The 12,606-nt window shown below is 31.2% G+C and overlaps 1 protein-coding gene across 1 annotated transcript; it reads right to left on the bottom strand.

The window, feature by feature from the left end:
- Positions 1–45: 45 nt before the first annotated feature.
- Positions 46–653, bottom strand: LOC21387944. Its single transcript, XM_010109327.2, has one exon. It carries the CDS (start codon positions 394–396, stop codon positions 121–123), a length of 276 nt encoding a protein of 91 aa, XP_010107629.1. The 5' UTR covers positions 397–653; the 3' UTR covers positions 46–120.
- Between the last annotated feature and the right edge of the window lie 11,953 nt (positions 654–12,606).

Here is a 12,606-nt window from a genome sequence, read left to right as displayed (position 1 = left end):
TCCCCCAAAAATACGTATATACACAACAACAAGGGAAAAAAAAAAAAAAAAAAAAAAAAAAAAAAAAAAAAAACCTTGAGATCCTAAACTGATATACATCGCAATTTTCAGAGCTGAAAATCAGTTGTGAACTGAGATGGATCTCTCTCTCTGATCGACCAATCCCAGCGGCGACCGCGATCGCTGAGGCAGCGCGTGGGCGCGTAGCAGCACGCGCCTCATTTCTTGTTGTTGCAAAGAAGGATGTTTGATCTTCTCTATCTCTTGCTTGATCTTCATCACTTGGCTGTGAATAATCGGAACACCCAAAAACCCGTCCTCCGCGCTCTTGTTGTCGTTCATGTTGTTTTTGTTGTCGTTTATGATTACCATATTGATCATCTTCTGCTGCTCCATGGTCACTCAGGTTTTCGTTTTCTCTCTTCTTCTTCTTCTTTGATAATTTGATATGATCTGTTTGTGTTGTGCAGCTTTGTTTTTGTGATGCGTTGTATTTATTTATACGTGGAAAAAGATGGGTGAGTGATACGATTCTTTCCTGATGGGGCAAAATGGATATTAAAAAAAACGAACAAAAAAAAAGATTTCCTTTTGTGACTAATACGAACAAAATGGTGGAAAGAAACGAATTCTCTGTCTCTGTCTCTCTCTCTCTTCTCTATCCACGTATGGTTCAAGTTGAAACGACTCTTTTGAATATGTACTTCGGTGCACTAATTATTTTCTACCAAATTTGCCCCTCTCTTCAATTCATATTTACCATAATGCCTATTACTTAATGAACTAATTTTCTTAATTTGATTAAAACGAGTAACGGAGTGACCATACCATACGTAGTATAATTTAACCGGAAGTGAAAGAAAGGTGACATAATTTTCAGTTACCATGTGTAAAATGTGGAACTTTTATTCGTGTTTACACGTTTTCTTTGTTTATTTTTGCCTAATTGATGATTGTTTGGATTGTTGCCTCAAGGTTGATCCCACGTGGGCATCATGCATTTTGGACATGGTAATCTATTAGATGGGTGAGGCAGCAAAGTGGTGGAGGAGGCGAGGATTATGTGTGTTTTAGAATAATACAAATTAGGGCTAGTAATTTAAGTAGCGACATAACAACACAACTTAAAATCCGCACAAAATCAGTGAGTTTGAGTTTACTATAAATGAATTTAGGCCATAATCGGGTTAACACGATTAACATGATTAATAAATGGATTGGGTTAGTGTTGACCTCCTAACACGAAGTGACACGATTAACTATATATGTCATCTGCAATCTAATGATATGCGATATAACATAAAAGTTTATATGACATATTAAATACAAATAATGTGAATTTTATTATTTGTAGGTAAATTTTATTTATTTTTTTAAAGAAAAATATAAATAGATCAATAAACATGTTAAACGTGTCTTGATCGTATTAAATAAGTCATTATTATATTAGTTATTTATTCAATATATTAATTTAAACGAGTTATACGGGTTGACACGATTAATAAATGAGTCGTGTTTGAGTTGAGATTTTTGACACGTTTAATAAACGGATCGTATTTGGGTGGATGGTTTCTAACATAATTAATAAACGAGTCGATATAAACATAACCCACTAATACGAATTTCTACCCCTAATACAAACGTATCCCATTTGAACAATTTCTTAGAGCTCGTTTGGTTCATAGATTATAACCATTTTTTATTTACATGTGTTTTTTGTGAGAGAAAATACTATAGCGAACTATGAAATATGATTCGAATCAGAGAACGAATCCTTCAACCAAACGGGCTCTTAATCTACAAGATTCAAAATTTGTGTTTATCACCTTTCACCTAAAAATAAAAAGAAAATGTTTTACACCAACAAAAAAAAAAATTTCTCTCATGTGTTTAGTGTATCGATAAGTTAAATTATTTTAACTATTAAATTTACATATTTTTTATTTTTACATCATAATTTGCCGACACGTTAACGAGGGTCGCAAAAAGAAAACAAGAACGCAAAATTTTGATCTCATTCGATGGTCAAATAAAAAAAAAGAAGGCCAGGTGTTGGTATGCTAGAAGAGGAGAGGCAATCGATGGGGTGGTGAGCCAACAGCTTTTATTCACACTTGTTTGAGAGATCCGAGATTTTTTGAACTCTTTATTTGACTTTTCTTTATTTGATTTTTGCTGGAAACAAAATCATATCTCTTCATTTAAAAAAAAAAAAAAAAAGTCAGATCTCTTATGACTTGGTCTATAATAAACCTTACGAAACCAAAAGATTTGGTAACTAACCAACATATTAATTTATATGGGTTCATTGCGTTGGAGCATATTTTCCTCTTTTCTCGGGCAGTGATATGGATGACTTTATTAGTGGTTATCTGGATACAAAGGCAAAGGACCAATAATTAATGGTTTGAAAATTTTGGTTTTGAATATTTGGCCAAAGTGGAGCTGACGTTCGAAAGTCTATTTTTTTAAATAATAAATAAATTCAGCAACTAAAAATATCAATTAGCAGTTTTTTCCCCTTTTCTTTGTTTTTCTTGAAGAACATTTTTTATTTATCAACTTTCTTGAAGAATATTGAGTTAACGTGTAAAAATAAAGTACTAGTAAGACAAAGTAATAAAATGTTGTATTATATATAATCATTAAAAACTCGTTCAGAATATATGGACAAGTCATTATTTATCAAGTCCTATTATATTATCACATTTTTTTCAATTTGATGTGATTTTTGTGTAATATATCATACTTATGGATTTTCTCTTTCATATTAGCACAAATTTATTTTTTAGAAAAGATTTTATGGACAAAAGATACAATATTCAATTCACTCAATTGTAATCTTCAACATAAAAATGTAAATTGTAATCCTCACTGAATTTACTAAATCATAATATTAGTTATTATTTAAGGAAATCCTTGATGACACGTAAATGGACAAGAAATAAATAAAAATTCTGACATTTATTTTTTCTTTTGAAATAACAACAATTAAAAGAGAAAATTATTGAAATTACCATTAGAGAATAAAAATTTGAATTTTTCTCTCTTATTCTTAATTAATATATTTTTTAACTAATATAGTTATTTAATTAAAAATAATATTAATAAGAATAAGAGATAAAAATTTAGACTCATAGATATATATCTATTTTTCCCGTAAAAAACTGTTCAAATGGGTTTTCAAAATTTCGTGCCAAGAAAGAAAAAAGAAAACGAATTGACGGAAGTTGACCCTTCGTCCCCACGAAAGAACCTGATCAAAAGCATGGCTGCTATCCATGTAATGTATTTTACATTGAATATGACTTTTGAACAAAGCCCGTGTCCATTTCCGTGGAAATTTCATGCCCCCAATGTTCTTATAAAAAACAAACTCATTATAAAGCAAAAGAAAATTAATGTTCAAATTATATTTTCTTTAGTGGATAGTCAAATTTCAGTTGATAATGCAAAGCTTAAAATTTTAAGTACACCAATATAATTTAACCATCGGATTGATCAAATTCCGATCAAGGGTTTGATGCCACATATGCATTGATCGTGGTTTATTAAAGAAACCAAACCGATTACAAGTTGCGATGGTGCCTATGAGCTTCATATGAAATTAAATATTTAAGTACATCACGTAGATTATACTCAAACCGATTACAAGTTGCGATGGTGCCTATGAGCTTCATATGAAATTAATATTTAAGTACATCACGTAGATTATACTAAAAAAACAAAAAAAAAACAAAAAAACTAGTAATTTTCAGAGAAAATAAAAACCTTATTGGACTATACCAACATATGCAAATGATTGACATAATTTTGCTTACTTTTAAGCAATAGAGTCTGGCAATACTCGTTGAAAGTGACAAACCTACATCAGGTCCAATGGGGGTACGTCTCTCCCTAAAAAAAAAAAAAGACCGTAATTTTTAAGATTACACATGTATTTTAAATAGGACCGGTAATATGGGTCACGACACGACACGAATTTTACGGGTTAGGGTTGAAAAAAAAGTTATTCATGTCAGAATTTGGTCGACCTGAAATTGCCACAAAAAACACATGTCAATTCGGGTTGAACCTGCCTAACCCGAACACGACACGAAACTCGTAAAAAATTAAAAAATACATATATTTTTCATTTCATATTTAAAATTTGATTATAAACTTGTGATATCATGATAGTTATACTCAAAATCTTATTCTATTATTTGCTTAATTTCAATTGATGTTATTAAAATTTAATGTGTTATGAATTTTAAGTTATTTTTAATATGTAAAAAACTAAATAAAAGTATAAAATTTTTGTGTCAATTTCAGATTCACGGGTCAATTTCGTGTCATGGGTCATTTTCGGGTCGTGTCGTGTCAACTCGTAAAGTGGTCGTGTCGTGTTCGTGTTGCGGTTTTTAAAAAATTTTATGTCACGGGTCGTGTTCGGGTTCACTGTAAATTTAAAAAGAAACGATTAAAACACGACACGAATACAACACATGACACGAATTGCCACCCCTAATTTTAAAGAATTTGAGTTTTTTTTTTCCTGTTTTGTCTCTTTTATTTTCTTTTCTCAAATCTCCCTAAAATTACTATAAAGATTCTTTTATTCTCCTCTTCTCTATCTTTTTCAACTTATCATTACTTTTTCTAAATTCGTGGACATATGAATTCAGAACTATTCTCGTTTTATATGTGTTTTTTACGAAAAAAAAATATTATAGAGAATCATGAATCATGATTCATAATCAGGGATCAATATAGAAAATAAATATCCCGTAAATCTCTCATGTAATAAAATTGAAACGGAACTTTATTTTCCTCCGTTGTTGCGAAGACATAACATCGCTAAAGTATGTTAACAAATTACGAATAAAAGTGATCTGAAGATCTAAAAGCAAAACATGTTGCAAATTGTAAATAAAATAAGATAAAAAGCGTTAAACATGTTGTTAGAATAATTTGTTGAACAACATTATGAAATCACATGTCTAATTCATTTACATCAAGTTCTTGTTGTTGTGTTTTTTTTTTAACAATATATACCTAAGAAATAACATGATTTGGATGATGTAATAAGGTCCCGTTTATTTTATCGATTTAAATTTTTTTATAATAAAAAATTATAAAAAATAAGTAAATCTAATTTTTTTATTATAATAAAAAAATTTTATATAAAATTACATCTAACTCAAATTAAAAATTTAAATTAATGAACTAAAGAGAAACAAAGTAATACAAAATTTTCCTCAAAAGAAAAAAAGAATAAGGTATCGTTCATTTCACCGATTTGAGTTTTTAATTTTAAGTTTTTACAATAAAAAATTCTCAGAAAATATCACATTTAACTTTTTCTGCTATAGTAAAAAGCTCTCAGAAAATGTCATATCTCAACTCAAATTGAAAACTCAAATCCGTGAAATGAACGAGGCATAAATTAGTGATATGAAAAATAGTAGTACTCCACGTTTACAATAAGCGAGTGCGAGCGTACGCATTAGTCATTAGTGTGACGTTGTCACGTTTCTCTCTACGTTTAACATGTGGCAAGTCATCAACAATTCCTTCACCTTTCATTATTTGACACGATCAAAATTAGTTGATAAGATGTTATAATCGAAATCGAAATCTTCAAAAATATTGTGGTGGGAAATACGTGTCAAAAATCTGGAAACCATAACACTTGCAAATCTTGCGTCTCTTCTCCTCGACACAAGAAGTTGATTGAAAGAAAACTCGCAACAAGTAAAAAAAAGGGCCAAATCGTCAAATTGATAGCAAATTAGAAATGTAAACAAATTTTATAAATTTCTTATTTCCACACTGCTTATTACTTTATTCTGTAACTTTTGGTTATTACGTTAATAAAAATAAAATAAAAATTATTTGTAATTTTTTACTTTTAACCCTTAAATTCATATTAAAAAATATTTATTTTAATTTATTTGAGAAATAAATTAGACCTGCATGCACATGAAATCTACTGTTCACTAAGACTAGAAACTTGTCGGGGAGGGAGAAAATTTTTCATTTTTACAAATCAAGTGGAACAAAATATATAAAAAAAATTGGAAAAGTCATTTTTCTTTTTTGTGCTTCCAATATGGTGGTTTCAACCTTCAACCTTCAACCTTCAAACATATTCAAGTCAGGGCATTGCATAGGCTGCTTTGGTTAGTGTCGTTATTAATAGGTTATCCACCAATGAAAATGACCACAAACGACCATTTTTTTTACCGAAATTTTCCAAGAAGGAGTTTGACTTGTCATCTGTGTCGTTTGTGAAATACACGTATTATGGTTAGGTTATCTAGTAAACGTCTTACTTCCCCGATTGGCCAACCTGCATACGTGTGCGTGAAGAATTGTGAATTCGCCACATGGCAGAAGTTAATACACATTTGCTATCTTTGGATATTGAATTGTCTTTTTTTGTTTTTTTTTTTTTTCAAAGGTGTTCTCACCTTTGCCACGTTGTTTTCATGTCGTGCTTTTTGTGAGATTGGGTTTATTCTCTTTTGTCTTGGATAATTTTGATAAATACTTTTTAAAAATATATGAGTGTTGTTCATTTTATGGATTAAAATTTTTAATTTAAGTTGATATATAATATTTTATGAGAATTTTTAACTGTAGTAAAAAAAATTAAATGTGATATTTTATGTGAGCTTTAACTGTAGCAGAAAAAATTAGATGTGAGATTTTAACTGTAAAAATTTAGAACTAAAAACTCGAATCAATGAAATGAGCGATGCCATAGTTCAGAATTTTTATCTTTTACTCTTGATTCATAACATTTTTAGTCAAATAATTACACTAATAAAAATGTATTTATCAAGAATAAGAAATAAAATTCAGACTTACATACTTTAAATTCTTCATTTTTTTTTCTCTTGTCAATTTTCATTTACTCTTAATAATATCATGACATATTAATTACAATATAATAAGTATTATGATTTTTTAGTTAATATGATATGATATATATAGACAAAATCTTAATTGTTTCACATGATGGGTCAAGTTGTAAAATAAATATTTATGCAATAATAATTATGAAATTACACAAAATTAATTTGAACTGGATGGAGTAGCCAAGTCACTATTCACATAGATTAATTGAGCCATTTTTGTTTTGACTATGTTAATTGGGTCATTTTAAAATAATGTACAAGCATCAAAAGCCAACTTATTTACTTGATTTGATTAGCGCTTTCATGTTTTTTAGGGGTTAGAAAAACACTGATTCATTTAGGAAAAAATTAAAACAGAGCTTTTATATACCTTTTATTTAAAAAAAATGAATTAATATATTTCAAAACGTGAAAAGATACTACAAACATCAAGCCATACACATAATTCCCATTAGAGAAAACACGATACACAAAGATAACCGGTTCTATTAGTAAACTCAAAAGAAAATAGTGTGTACCAAACTTCACATAAAAAATACTCAAAAAGGTACACAGAAATTAAGTACACGTATGACTCTTTAATGAATCCTCTACCGTTGATGAAAAAATCCAATCAACTAATGTCGAGAAACTCATAGCATAAAGACTACATAAAAACCACAAAGAAATAAATCTTGTGAACGGTAACGAAAACTAAACACTAAACAAACAAAACAATGACTTTAAGTAATTGGAGTAAGAATCACCATTATTACAAAAGAAAAAAAAAATCCACAAACTAAAACATCAAAACACTAAGGAGAGCGAGGCTCCTTAACTCCAAGAAAATCAAATGGTAGAAAAGACTAATGGTTGGTAAACACCCTTATGCAACATTACTAAAAGACGTCGCGAGCACCACAAGATGATTGAACTACTCTCCTAAACCAAAACGTCTATAGGATAGGTTGAGGCAAGCACCAACATATCTCATAACGCCACAAGAACAATTATGACTTCATTCCTACCTTAAATTTGATTTATGTCCCATTTATTTTACCGATTTGAGTTTTACTGTAACAAAAAAATTTTAAAAATAGTCACATTTAACTTTTTAATTACAATAAAAATTTTTCATATAAAGTCATATCTCAACTCGAATCAGTGAACTAAACGGACCATTAATAACCGTTTCCTTCTGCTTATGGTACAAACCTCATCTCCATCAACAAGTTTGTAGACAAAATTCGTTGGTTAGAGGCCTGACAGTACACCGAGCCTACCATGAAAGCTCATCCTTTTACTCTTTCTCTAGGTCAATTATGAAGAATTACATCTATTATATTTTGTTTTTTTCTTTCGTGTACTTTTTCAAGCAACCTAACTAAATTTTGTCAAAATAAAAAAGAGCTAATTGTAAGGGTGCACCTCGATCTAATCAGGGGTTGCCAGCTTGAAACCCGGACTTTTAGTAGCTAACAACTGTCAATTAATGGACAAAAATTAATAAAATTTTACACAAAATGCACCCCCTTTCAGCCCCATTCACTTTACCAATTTGAGTTTAGAATTTGAGTTTTATTACAGTAAAAAGTTCTCAGAAACAGTCACATCTAACTTTTTTGCTACAGTAAAAAACTCTCACATAAAATCACATATCAACTCGAATTACAAACTCAAATCAGCGAAGTAAACGGGCACGTTTGTTAGCATGTTAGACTCAAAACTTTTTGATTTGTGTCTTTTTGAACCCTAATTATCATCTATTACTCGACATCCATTGTCGACTGATCTGCATTGCCAAAAATTATTAAATTTAGGGTCCTAAATATTAAAATTAAAAATTTTGGGTGCAACATACAAATGACAAAAAGCTCAGGGTATATGAGAACAATTTACAAAAAGAAATTACTTGCATCGGTGCATCTTGAAATTACGTGTGATTGGCAACTTGAAGCAACCTAACTCCATCTATTACACAAAAATGCCTCGAGACTTCTTGGAAATTTTTCCAGAGGTGCTTTCAATTTTTGAGAGGCAAAAATATGTGCTTTAATATAGTAAAGAAGTTCTTTAAGGTTTATTATGATAGTTATTTCGTCACTTTTTATACGGCAGAATAAGACAAAGACATATAGTACGCGTTTTGAAAAAATATAAGATATATGTTCCGTTTATTTTATCGATTTAAATTTAAAGTTTAAATTTTATTAGAGTAAAAATTTTTCAAAAATAATTATATTTAATTTTTTTATTATAATAAAAAAATCTTCATATAAAATTACGTTCATAAATTTAAAATTATGATTTAAAATAAATTATATATTTTTTATGAAAAAAAATATTATAATAAATTACAAACAATAATTTAAATTATGATAAGAATCTATTAATTAAACGCATAATAATTGATTACCTTTTGTTGCTACCAAGTATCGTGTTTGATACATGAAAACCATCATTTTTGTTCTGCCATGTGGCAAAGGAAACTTTAAAATAAAAAGTCTAAAATATCCTTAAAAAATAAATTACCTAGGTTTTTCAACTTTTCTTTTTCTCTCCACTTTTCTCTCTCTCACATCTCTATCTTCCCGTGCGTGATAACCGGCCGCTGATAACCAGCCACTGCCCTCATGCTTGCTCGCCGGAGCTCTATCTCCGGAGTGCAGTAGACATCGATGTCCGGTGAGATTCACTTTCTCGCGACGAAGAGAGCAGAGATTTTGTGGCCTTCGATAGCATCTCCTTCGCGAGCGGTGGAATCTCCCTTGCGCCGCACTTGCGAGGAGATCTCTCAGGATCTCGACGATTGTGGCGTTTCAGATCTCGTCGGGGCTCATGGAAATCATGGCATTGCGAACTCCATCGTCGGGGAACAGGGAGGCCTTCACTATGGTGTTGGTACGCCGACGTTGTTTTTTTTTTTTTTTTTTATAACCGCTGAGTTTTTTTCTTTTTCTTTTTCTTTTTTTTATTCTTTTTTTTATAAAATTTTTGTATGGATTTGTGTATTTTGTGAATTTTTTGTGTTTTTCTGTGTATTATTTGTGATTTTTTTTAAAAATATTTAGATGTTCCGGTCACTACGACGACCAGTGGTATTGTGGGTATCTCAGCAGGATATTAGTATTGTGGCCCGATATCGGTATCTCAAGTTCTCAACCGGATATTGGTATTGTGACCGGAGACCTATTGATATTGTAATGAATAATGATTTAGAGTCCTTCTAGATTTGTGTCTATTTTTTTAGAAAAAATATTATAATAAATTATGAATTATCATTTAAATTATGATACAAATACATTAATTAAACACACTCTTAATATTTTAAACATTGTGTTAGAGAGATTGTAATATATCTCTTAATTTTAATATCACAAAATTAGATTAAAACACATTCGGGAAGAGTGGGCTGACACAAGCGCGTGCTGCAGCGCGCACCTGGGCACTGCAGCCTGCGCAAAATAGACCTCTCGGGTCTGTTTTGCTGAGCCCCGCGCGCTGCAGCCCACAGCAGCGTGCATTGCAGCGCACGGACGCGCTGCAGTGCGCTTCTTGGGCGCTGCAGCACAGATTATTAACAGAAAATGTGTTTTCGTGTGTTTCAGTGATCTGAAAAGGTCTCGAACCATTGCATCTATTTGTGAAATGTTTTCTCACATATCTGAGCACTTATTAACAATAAAAATAACTATTGATATAAGTGCATCAGCATATAAAAGATAACCATCAAATTGAAAATGTATCTTTATGTGAAAGGTTGTAACACTTAAAGATGATGGATGCATCTTTGTCCTTTTAATGATTGACTTCAGAAAAATACAGATAATATAATTGTTCTGGAACTCAATAATTTTGCTGGATATTGTGTTCAAGGGTTTGTTGTATCTTGGGGTAATTTGCCATTTTAGAACTCGTTAGCAAACTTTGAGAAGTGAGGGCAAATAAAACCTTAAAAGAAAGTATTCCTATACGCCTCAAACCCTCTTTCTGTTTTTCTCTATTTCTTTTCATCCTCCCAATTCTGAATTTCTCCAACAATCTTTAAGGTTTTAGTCTTGCTGTAATGGAGGTTGAAAAGAACATGACGTCTTTCCTTAATCTAAATGTTCAACTTGATCGTTTGGATGGTACCAACTTCACCCGCTAGAAAGGAAAGTTGTTCTTCCTTCTCACCGTGCTTAGGATCGCCTACGTACTTGATCCGAAATTAGAGCCTTTTCCTGAACCAAAGGAGGATGATTTTGAAGAATTGAAGACCGCAAGAAAGAAGCGAGGAGATGATAAAATCATGTGCCGGGGTCATATTCTCAACACTCTCTCCGATAGGCTCTACGATCTTTACAACTCGATGGAGTCTCTGGTGAAGATTTGGAACGCTCTCGAATACAAATACAAAACTGAGAAGGAAGGTACGGAAAAATTTCTCATCTTGAAATTTCTAAAATTTCTCGTGGTTGATACCAAGTCCGTTCTAGATCAAATACATGAATTGCAAGTCATTATTACTAAGCTTCGTGAATTGAAGGTTGAGATTACTGAATCATTCCAAGTGGGGGCAATTATTGCTAAATTGTCTCAAAGTTGGAATAGTTATAGAAAGAAACTCCTTCATAGGAGAGATGACATAACTTTAGAGGAATTACAAAAACACTTTAGAATTGAAGAAGAGACTAAGTCTCGTGATTTCAAGAACAAAAATGTAGATTCTTCCAAAGTTAATGTTGCCGAAGCTAGTAAGTTTTCAAAGAACTTCAAAGTCAATAATGACAAGAAGTTCAAAAAGTTCTGGAAATTGGTTCTTTTATGGAAAGAAAGGCCATCGCCAAAATGACTGCAGATACAAGAAGAAAAAGGAAGAAGTGAACACCAACAATGCCAATGCCGTTGAAGAGAAATCCGAAGACATATGTGCTATGGTCTCAGAATTGCAAATTGGCATGATTACCGAAACAAACATGGCTGCATTTAAATCCTCCAATTGGTGGCTTGATTCCGGTGCCACAATCCACATTTGTAATGACAAGACTATGTTCTTATCTTACAAAGTGGAAAAGGAATGACAAACGGTTCTCATGGGGAACAAAGATGCAGCAATGGTTGCCGGGAGAGGAGTGGTGGAGATTAACTTTACTTCCGGAAAGAAGCTTACATTGAACAATGTACTTCATGTTCCTGATATTAGGAAAAATCTTGTATCCGCTAGTCTTATGTGTAAGAATGGGCTTAAGATTGTACTTGAGGGCAATAATTGTATTGTATCTAAGAATGATATTTTTGTGGAAAATGGGTATTCTTGTGATGGCATGTACAAACTAAGTGTTAATAATAAAGATGATGTGAATTCTCTTTATATTGTTGATTCTTTTGATGTTTGACATGCACGTTTAGCACACTTAAATTTTAGATCTTTGAAATACATGTCTAAACATGGTTTGATTACTTGCAAATATATTAAAAATGATAAGTGTGAAATTTGTATACAAGCAAAGATGACTAAGAAACCTTTTCCTAGAGCCGAACGTAATACTCAAATATTGGATATGATTCATATCGATATTTGTGAGTATAATGGTATTTTGACTAGAGCAGGAAAGAGATACTTTATCACTTTTATTGATGATTGTTCTAGATATTTTTACGTGTATTTACTTAGAACAAAAGATGAAGCCTTTGATAAATTTAAAATTTATAATGCTGAAATTGAGAACTAAAAAGATAA

The sequence above is a fragment of the Morus notabilis genome, unplaced genomic scaffold (genome assembly GCF_000414095.1).
Source record: "Morus notabilis unplaced genomic scaffold, ASM41409v2 Scaffold527, whole genome shotgun sequence".
Lineage (NCBI taxonomy): Eukaryota > Viridiplantae > Streptophyta > Magnoliopsida > Rosales > Moraceae > Morus > Morus notabilis.
This window is presented reverse-complemented; position numbering and strand designations above follow the sequence as displayed.

Coding starts and splice junctions, on each gene's coding strand:
- LOC21387944 (XM_010109327.2), bottom strand. CDS start 396: ATGGAGCAGCAGAAGATGATCAATATGGTAATCATAAACGACAACAAA.